This window comes from Falco punctatus (genome assembly GCF_963210335.1).
Source record: "Falco punctatus genome assembly, chromosome: 15".
Lineage (NCBI taxonomy): Eukaryota > Metazoa > Chordata > Aves > Falconiformes > Falconidae > Falco > Falco punctatus.
The window spans coordinates 16572382-16586316 of record NC_137595.1 but is presented as its reverse complement, the minus strand read 5'-3'; the positions used below and the strand labels follow the sequence as shown (position 1 = coordinate 16586316).

The window sequence follows — 13935 nt, the reverse complement described above, 5'->3', positions numbered from 1 at the left end:
CGCCCGGGCCTGCCCATGGAGTCAGTGCGGGAGAACCCATCACGGTGCGGGGGGCGGGCAGCGGCCCGCCGGGCAGCCTGCGGGCCTGGCAGGGGCTCTGGGGGCGGCGGGCTGCTCGCCCGGTCCCGCTCTCCGCGGCCCCGTTCGCCACCGCTGCCCCGGGCGCCTCAGCCCGCCGTGCCCCGCCACACTGCGGCCGCGGCCCCGCCCGCGGCCCGGGCTGCACCATCGCCAGCGGCCGCGGGGGGGGGACGGGCAGCTCCGCGTCTCCCGGAGCGGGGCGGCGGCGGCGGGACCGGCGGGATCGAGCTCGGCGAGGTGGGGGACGGCAGGGCGGGGCGGGGCGAGGGGGCGGTGGCGCGAGGGGCGCGGGGCTGGGCGGGACCGGGGGCGCGGCGGGTCCGTCTATCCCCCCCGCGCGGCGCCGTGGTGGGCGCGCCCGGAGCCTCCCGGCCGGCCGGGGCGGGCGCCGTGGCGGGCGCGCAGCGATGGCGGCGGCCGAGGTGGCGCGGCAGGTGGGAGCGGGCGCCGGGCGCCCCCGGCGGCTTCCTGCGGGCCGGGCATGGCCGGGGCGGCGGGCCGGGGCGCCTGGTGGGGCCGGGGCGGCGGGCCGGGGCGGGCAGGACCGGGGCGGGGCGGGGTGGGGTGCGCCGGGCGGGGCGCGGGCTGCGGGGGCACCGGCCTGGGGCCTCGGCGGGCTCCGGGGCGCAGCCCGGGGTGGCGGCGGCCCCCCAGGAGGGTCGGGATTTGGCGGCCGCTCGCAGCGGGGCCGGGTTTACCTGCGGGCGGGAGGTGTGGGGTTTCCCTGCTGCGGGGCAGCAGCCCGGCCCGGCGACCTTGGGCTGCCCGCCCCGGGGTGGCCCCGGGGGTCCTGCCCTGCCGGGCCCCCCGTGCCCGTGCCCCGCCGGAGCCGCAGAGGGACCCGCAGCGCAGCCCCTGGCTGCCGTGCTGGGGACACCTGGCCCCTGGCCCTGCACCCTCACGCTGGGCTGGGGGCCCGTTGCCAGGCCAGGGTGCGGTGGTGGGTGAAGCGCCCCTTGGCATCCCTATCTGGCCAGGGATGCGCTTCTCCTCCCAAAGAAACTGCCATCCCGTACTTGTTAGGGCGTGATGTGAGGAAGGTCGTCGGTCCGGCACCGTGTGCGGGGGGGGCGGGCTGTGGGAGCTCACGCCAAACACAGGCACCGCAGCACCGCTGGGCTTTGTCCCCAAGGGTCCCCCTGCGGTGTCTCCCTGGCTGCCCATGGGCACACCTGGCACCGCCGATGCTCGCCTGCCTTCCTAGCGCAGCGCAGAGCTCTCTGTGCCTGCAGAGAATTATCCAGAAGAGGAGCAGAGGGACTTGAGCCACCTCGGTGTTCGTTAGAGAAATGCTATGGAGGCAGCTGTAACACGTTTGCATGCAGAAGCATTTCGTCTGTGATTTGATGGGCTTCCAACTTTTGTGTCTGTGCATTAGTCCAGAAATAGTACTTGAGATGAATGCTCGCTGTTTTGTCTTCAAAGCAGTAGGTTTTAGCATGGACCCAGTCCTGTTGAACGGGTAGATGTAGCCATTCCTTGCCAGTTTGTGATGTTATTTCCTCCTGGACATACCCGTTGTCTTGTATGTGACTGCCAAGGTATGTAAAGTGACTCACTTGCTCCCCTGTCTTGTAGAGAAATTGAGCATTAGACTTTCCTAAGATAATGTACAGGAGTTTCAGACATCTCCTTGTGGCTTGGAATGAATTACAATTGCAGCACAGCCTCTCTTCAGAGGCAAAAGAGGAAGCTAGCTGTGAGAGGGACATGTAATTAGAATGTTGCAAATTGAAAATGTCTTTGTCCAGACAGACAACTTGTCAGCCCAGGTCTTGGACATCTGGTTGTGGCCATGGTTTGTGGAGCAGTCAGCTGTAATGTCCTGGTGATGCAGAGGGCTGCTCTGTGTGTGCCGCAGGGTTAAACACATGTGAGAGCTGAGGCTGGGTGCGAGGGGGAGCTGTGGTCACCACCTTTTATCTAAACCCACTTTTATTGTGGAAATGGTTGGTGAAACCCCCTTCTTCCCTGTCACCGCTGAGCCGAGGCCCCTCTCCTGTCCTCTGCTGCCCTGGAGGGTGCAGGATTTAAGCACTGCGACCCACGGGGGATGTGTGCACCCTGCTTCCCGTGGGTGAAAGACAGGTGCAGAGGACCGGCTCGCTGGGCTCTCACTCTCGGTCTCTGTAGTACAGGTCAGAAAAATCGTTAAGATTGCTGATACAGATACATATTTTTTAATTGCTGAAGGAGACTTCTCCTGGGAACGTATCCAAACAGCATGGCATTTCTGCAGCCCTTTGGCAGAAGCATAAAGAAATATAATCTTAAGAGCTGTCAGAATTGGAGATTTCGGAAGCACTTGACCATTTGTGAAGGTTGGATGACTGAATGATGCAATGTGCCTGAGGAGGGTGGTCAGTGGTCAGGAGCTTTGGTGAGACATTGCTTGCTTTCTGTGGTCGCTGATTCAGAACTATTTATCTCCCACTTTTCTGTTGTTTTTGTTTTATATATGTCCTCATGATCTGTTATCAGCTGAGCAAGGAAAAGAAATAGAAAATCTTTATCTACACTTTACATTCCTGCTTTGCATTTATCTCTTGGAGGATGTTTATACTGTCTGCTGGATAATTCTGTCATTGCATAAGAGAATTACACACTGGTACAAGTGAGAAGTAATTGGTACAAGTGTTGCTTTAATTTGCTGTTTAATCAGAGCCAAATGCAGTCTGGGGAAGTGGATGCCATAACATCGAGGTCATGAGAAGGGATCTGATGTTGTTCTGGCTTAAAGATGATGTGAAAAACTGGTGTGGAAACCTGAATTCAGGTTCTCCCTTGCTTTGCAATTTGACATTTGACTTCTCGTGGAAGAGTTGTCTCAGGTATAGGGGTTATATATGGTCTCAGCTCTGCCCATGGAGTGGCAGAGGGGCAGGGGAGTGGCTGCTGTGAGCGTTGGCCGCAGTGGTGGAGCTCTGAGCTTTGCTTCATTGGTTTTCATTGAGGGATGGTCCTGTTGTGTTTGTTGCAGCTGCTTGGAAATCCTCTGAAGGGAGTCTTCAGGGCTTTGGCATTCAAAGTGAATCTCATCTGGGGAGAGGTGGGGGATTGTGTCAGAAGTACTAAATGTCAGCTGTCAGTGTCCTAAGCAGAAACAGTCTTTTCTATTAGATGCAGAAGAAGTATTGTACCACAGTCTTTGGGAGCATTTTCTCGTCATTCAGGCCTTGTTTGGGCACGGGGTCCCTTGTGTTCAGAGCTGTAGCATTCTTTATTGCTGTGCTGCACCTGAATATTGCCGAGTGGAGGCTTTTCCTTTTCTATGGTGTCCTTTTTCATTGTTTCTTTAGTCCAGGCTACCAGAAATTGTCCTGAATATGGAGTGCTGACATCTGCAAAGAGCAGCACCATTGCATGTCTCGGGGAGGATGCTCTGCTTTATCTCCACAAAGTGGTAACAGCCTCTTGGGGCTCCGAGGATGTTAGGAGGGGGCCATGCTGTACCTACTTGTCACGTAAAGCAGAACAAGGCAGAGATGCACATTCAGCAAGGTTTTCCTCTAATTGTTTTTTCATCCTGAGGACACTGGAGTGATACAAACACATAGTGTCTAAATCTTGCCCGTTCTCTGTAAACATTTAATGTGCAGTGCTTTCAGGCTTAGGGTCATTTATTATAACATCTTTGTATTTTCCATGTATTTCTGATAGTTCTCTGTAAGAATTAAGAGTAGGCAGTGGTGGTTTCTGTGGCATGGAGAAGCCCTAACAAAAGGGGTGTAAATCCTCCAAAGACAGAGAAAAAATAAAGTAACCTCTCCAAGTGGCTGCTCCATACTTTCACTCTACAATAGCCCTGCCTGGTAATGCAGCAAGAGAGCACGTTGCTCTTTTTGTTCTTTTAATCTTGTTTGTGGCAAACACGCCTTGCTTCCTCCCGAGCAACAACAGCCCATTCTGTCCTAGAGGAGGTCACTCTGTGTATACGGGGAAAGAAAAGGCATCTGGTATCTTGGTGTGGTGCCAGCATTGACACTGGCTGCCCAGAGATCCCATCTTCATCATTGTTCCAAGATGATAACTTTAAAACAGAGAGTATGGAAGGACTCTCAGCCATCCAGTGCTCACTGATGCTTGTGGAAAAAGCCTTTGCACATACAGTAGTCAAACCTTGCTAACCTTGTTGGTACCTCTTTATATGTTTTAAATTTGACCTGAAAGATTATTTTTGATGGTAAGTAATGGAAGATAGTTCTTGAACGGTTTTTTTTCAGCAAAAAGCTTGTAAGCTTTACATATTCTCCTTCAGTTTTGACCAAGGTAATCCAAATCCACCTTTAATGTACAGGCAGGATGACTAATCACTGTGTTCATATGTTGTTTATGATGATGCTGTTTATATATAGCAGCATTCTGGATAGAGAGACACTGCTTGATGTGTGAAGACTAGTGACTTGCAGTGTTTCGTGGTGGATCAGCTAGAAAACATTTCTTTTCTCTCTGCAGGTCTGGTAATTGCTGACAACTTTCTGATGTGTTTCAGTACTAGTCTGACCTTAAAATGTTTTTGTTTTGTTTTTTTCCACCTCATCGGATCTCTCAATGTCTTGGCCAAGCAGGCTTTGGATTTTTAACCAGAGTAGCACAATATACCTCGTGGCTGTGTACTTAACGTGAAGGCTCAGCTGCTGTGGCTGGAAATCAGGTTTTGCAGTACTTGTTTCCTGGCCTGTAGCAGATGTGAAGTGTGGTTTAACTGCCTTATAAAACCACAGGTGACTAGAAAAAGAGGCTACAGGAAATGACTTGCAGGCTGAATTCTGTGCGATGGTAAATGCCTCCTCTCAGCTGAGAGTAGCTTAACTTCTACCGTTTATTTTGTTCCATCTGGATCACACTTATATTTAGGGGTGAGGAGAAGATTTGTTCTTAATGAAAGCCCACACTCCTGCCCACGCTTCCTGGGGAGAGTAGTGTTCAAACAGTCTTCCAACGGTGCAGTTTTAAGGCTGAGTATTAAAAATACGCTTGATATTTCTCCTTCCCCAAGAGGAATCTGCCTGTGGTTCTCTTGTGTGCCTTTGTGGACTCTGTCCACCCATCTGTTCTTTACTGGGGCCATGGTGCTCCTGCTGCAGGTCAGACCCTGCCACAAGATATTATCCCAGTGCTGGGTTTCTGTTTTCATGAAGGCAGTTCAGGGGAGTTTAGGTTTGTCATCACAAAATCTGTGTGCCTGATGGTTTCCCTTGCTTCTGCTTTAGCGGTTTGTTTGGGAATTGTTGGGCCTCAGAGCTGCATCCTTAGAAGGCGAAAACAGAATCTGCTGGGGAGCTCGAGCGCCTTCCTGATGAACATGTCGTTTGGAGGCAAGGTGCTCAGGAATTAATAAAGCGCCATATTTGGTGAACATCTTGGCAGGAAGAGTCAGACTAATACACAAAATATGGTTAAGGGGAAACATATTTACACATGACAGGGTGGTAAATATGGTTAACGGCTGAAGTGTATTTGGAGCCTTATATTTGGAAAAAAAAACAACAGACCAGCAAAAGAGTAACAAGGCAAGTAATGATACTCTGACACGCTGCTGTAGTAAATGCAGTCCTTGGGGATGTTTTCCTAGCCTAAAATACCAGTGCCGTTAACAGAAGAGGGAAAACCAGTATGCCTGTCCCTATAAACAGTGAAATGTGAAAACATTATTCTGAAAGAGTAAGTTAAAAATTACACCCTATAAACTATTGCCTTTTGGCTATAGTATTTCTTGCAAACTGATGATGTCCCTGAAAGGCCGGGGGGAGTTTTCTGTATTTGACACTAAAATAGGTCATTAAGAAAAGCCTTTGCCTCCAGAGAGGGGAAATACCTTTCTGGGGGGCTGCAGGAGGGGAACTTCCCAGGACACAAAACCACCCGGGGTTAGCACTGACTCTCAGATTTGCACGATGGCATTTCTGAGGGTGAGCCTCTGCATGTCGTTCGTTACCGTCTGCTGTGTGGGTTTGGCACCCGGAGTGTCTTGGCGTACATAGGCCTTTGTGGAATGGCCGGTTGAAAATTTCTGACCCCGCTCCAGAAGCAAGCGGCCGTGATGGGTGTGGAGCACAGCTGGAGCTGGAGCTCAGCCCTTCTGCTTCCTGGGACAGAAAGGGGACATCTGGCTGGGGAGACTGGGTTAGTGATGTCGGGCATGGGAGGGAGCAGGTTGTGGGAGCAGTTCCTCATAAAGTCATTTGGGTGGCTGGGCAAGAGCGGCCCGTGCCCCCCAGCAGGGAGATTTGGGTGCCTCCACTCCCAAACCCCTGCGCAGGCTCCCTTCTGATGGGCCTGTGTGGTTAGGAACAGCTCAGTTCTGGACACTTTTTCTGGGTTTTTTTTCCCCCATTTATTTCCTAGCTTTGAAAAATGCTGCAAAGCTCAGCTAGCAACACTCAGAGCTGGAGAAGACCTGCTGCCTTGCATGGTCTGGCCACCTGCCCATGTGAGCATCTTCCTTGCAGCTTCCTTCAGTGATCCCTGATTTTCTGGTGTTAATGGCCATTTTATAGATTTGGACAGGCTCCTGTTTGCAGTCTGAGATTTTCAGCTTTGCAACAACGTGGAAGATATTTCTGTGTTTAGTAGCTTGAGGACTGCATTCTCTGCTGTTTCTGTGCTACAGCACTTGAGCTTTGCAGAGGCAGTGTGTTTGGGTTCAATTATTAGATGTAGATACAGGTTTCCACACTGTTTCTGTAATTCCTAGCTAGTTTCTGTAACTGCAGCTGTGAATGTGAATTATGTGTGAGTTACAATTGGCATTAAGTGAATTGTAATAGGCTTATATGGGGAGGCATCATTAAAACATTCCTTTGCACAGGGGATTCTTTTTATTTTCAGTATAAGGTGAGACTGGAGTGTCTACATAATTTCTCAAGAAAGAAATGTTTTGCCACCTCTTTATTTCAGCAGCTGTGTTTGGGTATGTGTTTTGCACAGTTCAATATTTTAGTGACAGGGCTACCTTCTAATGTGTGGCAAATGAAACGTTCTGTTTGTGCTGTCTGGATTTGTTTTGGAGAAGAGGGAAGCATGCTGACATGATTTACGGTGTATGTGCAAATCTCTGCTTCCACTGTGCCGTTGATTCTACTTGGGAGGTCTTAAGGATTTGTACAGATAAGTGTATTTTGCTTGAAAATAACACAACTATTTTATTGTATTTCAGGGTGAAGGCTGTCGTACTGTCCCGCTTTCCGGACATGTAGGATTTGACAGTTTGCCTGACCAGCTGGTTAATAAGTCAGTTAATCATGGGTTTTGTTTCAACATCCTGTGCGTGGGTGAGTATTTCCATTTGGGGAAGTTCTCTTTCTGAAAAGGGCTTCTCTGCAGCTGGATGTAGCTTGTAGGTGATGGCGTTAACAAGGTAGCTTTGATTTAGATTTCCCCAACTGTTCTGTCTATTTTCAGTAACAAGATTTACTGGTGCCCTGGGAAATCCCTGCTGGAGTTATGCAGTATGGCTTTCTACCAAGCAGTGAACCATAGAAATAAAATACCTAAAATCCCAGGGTTTTGTTACGATCTTTATTTTCCTAGCATGTTTGAATTTCATGTTTAAAAAGAAAATAGGTATTTGTGCCAGAGAACTTCGTTCTGAGATCTTGTTTGGTTAGGTATTGAATTATTATTATTATGATTATTTTAACAAAATACAAGTCATGCTCCTCTTAAATCACTAAAAGCTATTTTTTTTTCTCCTCCCTTCTGTGCATTCTTGAATTAAAATAGCGTCTGGCCAAGCCTTAGCTGGTCAGACGATTATCCACGCTGCCATGTGGTGTGGATCTCAGCTGGGGCCTGGCGCTGTAGTAGGAGTTTGTGTCTGTTCCTGCAGCGTCTGCCAGTCTCACAGGTCTTCCACAGGGTTAGGATCCCAAATGGTCCCTCCTCGGAGGCACTCCTAGGTAACAGTAGTAAAATCTTGTATGGCTTCAGTGCAGTAGTTTGGTAAGGGGGATAAGGAAATTAATAACAGGGAATTATTAATTGTCTGATGGGACAATTAGTTTGTTTTACTGATGCTGGTGCCCTGCCTCTGGGAGCAGGAGGTTAATGTGTGGCCACGGCTGCTCAGTGTAAGCCCTGTCTGCAGTTGCTCCCAGTCGCGCCTGGTGTGATAGAGGGGAGAGCTGCAGCTGTGGATACCTCCTGGGGACTCATCTTAGGTGGTAGGCAGAAAAGGTTGTCTGTCCCCTCCGTGAGAGATCCAGCTCATGGTATGGACCTGGTGTTTGCCCAGGACAGGGTTAATTCTGAGAAGAGAGGAGCAGAGCAGGGAGAGGGGAGCCAAGCCCTGTTAAATGGATCTGAGAAGAAAACCTGCCCTGGCAGTGGCATTCCTGTGAGATGATAAACTTTGCTGACAAGTGGAGGTCACTGTCAGGCTGAGTCGCTAGGTGATTTCCACAGTACATGAATGTGATAAGACCTAGTGAAACTCTTGTCCCAAAGGCTGAAGTCTTAAAGTATTTCCTTTTGCACTTACTGAGCTGCTGTGGGGTTTTTCTACAAGTTATAGGTGTAGCAGTGGATGCCTCCTGTGTTTATATGTTCACTTTAATGCATGGAGAGGAGTTGAATGCCTCTGCTTTCCTCTTTACAGGACAGAAATGGAATGCATCAATCGTTGATCTGGATAACGAGGACTTGCCGAGATCAATGTGCATTAGTTATTAATGTCAGTCTTTTATCAATAGTAATAACACAGACATGCTCAATCTTGAAATAAAGAAACTATAGAAAAAAATGAATGAGCTTCATTAGCAAAAGATCTGCAGATACCGAGTTGAGGAGGTCAGACTTTAAAATGTCTTTTAAGAGTTTTCTGGTGCCTCTGTTAACTTGTGGTAGCAAAGTTAAAATCTTACTAAACATACTGGAGAAAGGAAACAAAAAACCCCAGAGTCTATCTGTCCGTTATTCTGTTGTGTCTCACTCGTACAGCAGGAGTTTGGGGTGAAAAACTGGAAGAACAGGGAGGAAATGAGGACTGGAGCCAACAAAAGAAGTGGATTAACTGATCCCATAGTGAGGCCACTAAGCATGATAGAAAGGCACTTCATTGCCCCCCGTTTTTCAGCTGTGTGTGGCATCTGTTGGAGGAAAAATCCAATGACAATTTTGCTCTGCGCTGTACTGGATCTGAGCCACCGATTCCTCCAGCTCCTGGTGGAGGAGCCAAGGAAAGCTTCAGAAACAACTCTCAGCAGCACGTCCAGAGTGGAGCAATTTTTAGCTCTTCTCATGCTGAAAGCTGTCTCCCCTTTGAGATTAGAGCCAAATATAGAATAAATGAGCAAACCTCCCATAAGAAGTTAGGGGTTGGGGATGGTTTCTCTGATATGTTATTCCTCAGCACAACCATTTCCTTCCTAAAGCTTCCATGATAAAATGTTAGTTGCCTCTTAGTTCAGTGCAAAGGCTGGAGGAGTATTTAATGGCTGAGACTTTCTGTGCTGACTGTATTTCTCAGTGAGATGGTGGAAAGAAAGAGGAAGAATAGGCTGATGTTTTTAGTGTAAACTTTCTCAGTTTTGGCCAGGGTAGATTAAAGTTGCATTAGAGTAGTATCCCATTATAAGCAGGAGTTTCCCCCTTCCTGTCTCCCAGGATTTGCTGGCAATTTTTTCTAACCGGCCTATTCTGTGCAATGAGAAATGGCTGTTTTGTGGCAGAAATACCTTCTTTTTTCCCAGGTGCTGTACCACCTACTGCTTGTTGTCTCTCACTCCAAACTAGTGAGCCCCTTGGTGTGCAGGAGCTCTCACCAGCTCAGGAGCGGAGGGATGCACACAGGTTTCCTTGTGCAGAGCTACTGTCTGCTCTCCAGCAGGCAGCTTTCTGTGGAGTGATGAGCTGTGCTGCCTGGAGGTTGCCCAGAGGTTGGTTTTGTGGTCACTGGTGCAAGCAGCTGAGGAGAGAACGGGATTTCTCCAACTGTAAAGCCATTGGTCCCCTGGGGCGGGCAGCAGCGGCTGGGAGCTGGGTAGTCCTCTGAGGCGCCTCAGCATCTTCTGTGAGCCCGTGTTGCTGCTCCTGCCCTCACAGCCCAGCCTTTGCCTTGCGACAGGCGAATTGTGCAGTGTCTCTGTGCACCTGTCAGATGAAAAGAACTATTTTTTCCTCTCTCTGTGAGAGGTGGCCTTATCAGGCTGAGCTGCCTCAGGGCTTGTCTCAACGAACCTGCTACATCGGATTAGCTCCCATTTCTCTACATGAAAGGGCTGTGCATGTATATACATTTTCTTTAAGATTGAATTATTTGATATCTGGAGCCATGGTTGTTAATCTTGTGAAGGACAGGTGTTGCTCCCTTGTGAAAGCTGCTCCGTGCCTCTGAATAGGGAAATAGTCCAAGGACTCCTCTGTCCTCCCACAGAGTCGATTGAGGATGATATGACTGGGACCTCTTAAATCCTGAGTGATGTGGAGAAGGGGGCCAGTGAGCCATTGTTTGGTTTTTCACTTAACATATACTAGGGAAAAGCAGATGAAATCACCAGACAAAAAAGGAGGTACAGCTTTTGTGGTGTATAATTCATCTTACTGCTGCGGGGTGCTTGGGATGCCAAAATTTCTGTGGAAGGAAAAAGCTCTGAAGGTGCATTCAGCACAGATACCAGTTTTAGTTTGGGAAGCTGGGAGCTTCCTAAAGGAAAGAGTATTTGCTGTGGCCACAGCTGCTTCTGTTCCTTCATGTTAGCTGCTGGCCAGTGTCAACAGTAGCACCTCACCTCATCTATATCTCACCCCAAATAGCTGGTAGCCCTCGTGTCGTTTGCCTGCACAGTGTGATGTGTGGCATCACTACTGATGGCTGGATCACTTGCTCCTTGCAGCACTGGTCCTTGCTGTCTTTTGGCACGAGCTCTGCCAGGTCACCAGCTGGAGCACCCCAGAGAGTGTGAGCGATGTCCTGCCCAGGCAACACGGGGAGGGCAGTCTGGTCCCAGAGCAGAGGATCTCTGTGGTGTAGCTGAAGGGAAGAGAGTGGCACTTGTCTCAGCTGTGTTTTTGCAAGTGGTGCCACTGCTCCATCAGTGTTGAGCACTGAAGACACAATGTGCATGTGCAGTTGGAGCAAGGGAGCATCCCTCAGGAGACCAGACGGGAGCCCAGCGCAGAGCCTCTGGCCTGGCAAACTGCTGGGTGTTAAGAGTCGATGCGTTGGTGTCTTCTGGGCACTGGTGTGGAGTTGCTGCATGTGCAGAGCCTGAGTGGTGGTGTGTCTCTTGCCATTTTTTCTTACGTCTCTGAAAATAGTCAGTTAACAGCAGAAGTCCATCCCATGATGAAAGGCACAACGCTACAGCTTTTCAGTAGCTGTCAGAGCTTCTTGGTGCAGAACTCGTATCAGTAAAGGTCACCATCCCTGCCCTGTCCTCCCCACAGCACTTTGTCAGCCCTGGTTTGGGAGAGCAGACCGATGCAGAGTTGTGTAATCCTTAAGCACAGTTTCGGAGATCAAATCACATGTGTGCCTGTAAGCCTGACATCAGGAAATAATCTCCCCGACAAGGATGCCTCTCACTCGGTTTGCATACACCGCTGCCTTTTCCATGGTAATTCTGCCTCCCTTAATCCCATTCATTGTTTCTGCTTTTTGGAGAAGATTCCAGCGCTGTCAGCTGGAACAAGCACAGACTACTTGTCCTTTTCATCAGACCATCTGTTCCATTTGGACTCCTGTCCTTACAAGAAGCAGTTGGCACCATTTACATCTTCCAGCCAGCAGAAAGTTGCCTCTGTGTGAGGCAGAAACTCAGGAGATGCAGAAATCCTCCTGTCTGTCATTTTGCCCTTCAAAGCAGCACTGCTCCCTGGCTCTGGTCATATTTAACACTGCAAAGCACTTTATTATTAACATCTTCAGTCTTTTACCATCGCATGTCACACCATCAGTGTTAACATCATGTTTCTTTGAACTGAGACAGTCATTCCTCTCTCTCCATCTTCCTCTTCCCTGGCAGACTTTAATGCCGTGCCAGGTCGGTGGCATTACACGCTGCGGGGGTATCTGCTGGCTCAATGTCATTTCTGGTGGGCAGGCTTCATGTTTGAGATGCTCTGTTGATGGCTGGGTGTTACGTGTTTTAAACATGAATTTGTAGGTGTTTGGATGGGCACCTCCCACCTATGGAAAAATGCCTCACCAGTTCAGATCTTGCCCTTCCAAAAGGAAAACCTCACTGTGTGAATTCAGAGTTGCCTTCGCTGGCCCTGTGTAGCTGGCATGAGATGGAGTATAAAAGCATGTTCTGTCTTAAAAATTTGACTGCATCTCTTAGGCACTTCTCCTGGCCCCTCTGACAGTCTAAGTCACCCCTGCTGGAAACAACACGTTAGATTGTTTTAAAGTAGGCAATGATTAGCAGGTTCAGGATACGTTTAAAGAGTAGTCTTGGCCTCAAGCAGGAGGGAGGCAGAAACAGGAGGTGGCTTGCAGGGTGTTTTGTCTGCCTGGAAGCCGGTGTGATTTACAGATGGTCTTGTGTATTTGCTGCAGAGTAGCTCCCTGCCCTGCTCGCCACTGCTGCTCCCCACTCGCCCTGTCCTGCAGCCCTGGAGGCTCGGTGCACAGAGTGCTGGATCCAACCCTGCTCCGGGGCCTGCCAAGCTATGGGATGGAGAATGTGGAGCAGCAGCACAGGAGGAGGCTTTGCAGGCTGGTGTGTGGGCAATGCTCCCAAACCCCAGCGCTGACGAGCTCCCCTGTCCTGAGACACCCCGTCGGGGTTCCTGGTGTTTGCAGGCAAGCAGCCAACTCCCTGCTGTGGCCCACCCATCCCTTGGCAGGGGCTCTGGAAATCCTGCAGCCTTCTTAGGCTGTTTAGGTTTTTGACTTTTTTTTTTACGCTCCTGTTTTCCTGGAATCCCTGAGAAAGGCCTGGCGGGTCCTGCAGGCTGCCTGCTGTTAACTCTCTCAATCCCTGTGCAAACCATGGTGGTGCTCTGGTCTGCTGTGCTTTGTGCATTTGCTCCCTATTTGGGGCAAACAGTACCCCCAAAGCCCGGACTATGAGATTCCAAGTCAATGAAGGGCTTGCTGGGATCAGCCATGAGACTTCTGGATGGTCCAGCTCATTCTTCCAGTGACCTTGTGCTTTGCTGGGTCCCTGTCCCTTCCTTGTGCCGGTGCACTCCAGTTGGTGGTTTTATAGATACAGTTGATGCATGGATGTAGCACAAGGGATCGCAGCAGTGCCGGCTTGTGTTGCTGACTCCCTCTTCTCCCCTTTGGGTTGCAAACAAGATTGCTGTGAAGAGCAGCTGGAACTGTGGCCGTTTGGCTGTAGCTGGCATCAGTTGGTGGTGGAGCACAAGCTCTTAGCTGGCTCCCAGGCAGCTGTGCAGCCAAAGGAGTGCATTGATTTTCAAATGTTAATGGAAGTTGGTGCCTCTGGAAAGATACTTGATAAATGATCCTGGCAATCAGAGAGTGCTCAGTTCCTAGAGCAGTGGATGTTTGCCCAGCCCTGCCTGTCATGTACTTCAGCCTTGAGTGAGAAAGTCCCTTCTGGGGCCAAGAGAAAGGAATTTGCCTGTTTGCAGGGGTGAGGCTTGGAGATTTGGACGGGGGAGGATGGGGAGGAGTTTCCTCTTGTTGAATTGGGCATTTCATGGAAGTTGGATCTGTTGCAGGGCTTTAAACCTACAAAAATAAGAAGCTCTTTTCTTCTGAGTGAAGTAGGAAAATGATGAAGTTGTCTTGGCTGGGAGCTGAGGACTTGGGGGAGGGAGGGGAAGGCTGCTTCAGCCAGACACAGTCTCCTTGTGGTCCTGCAGTGGGCTAGTGGAGCAGCCTTTGCAGCAGGTGGGGATCAGCCAGTTCCTGAAGTTTTAGCAAAAGCTAGCTGG

At 50.0% G+C, this 13935-nt stretch overlaps 1 protein-coding gene across 6 annotated transcripts in view; it reads left to right on the top strand.

The window, feature by feature from the left end:
• Nucleotides 1-13935, top strand: part of SEPTIN6 (septin 6) — a 32411-nt gene continuing 18476 nt past the window's right edge. For 4 of the 6 annotated variants that reach the window (XM_080365764.1, XM_080365762.1, XM_080365763.1 and 1 more), the window contains exons 1-2: nt 1-318; nt 7241-7355. In XM_080365764.1, the coding sequence (XP_080221890.1) occupies nt 16-318; nt 7241-7355 (418 nt within the window). In that variant the 5' untranslated portion in view covers nt 1-15. Of the gene's footprint in view, nt 319-379; nt 516-7240; nt 7356-13935 lie in introns of those variants that run through there. The other 2 variants (XM_080365766.1, XM_080365767.1) reach the window with 1 other exon arrangement.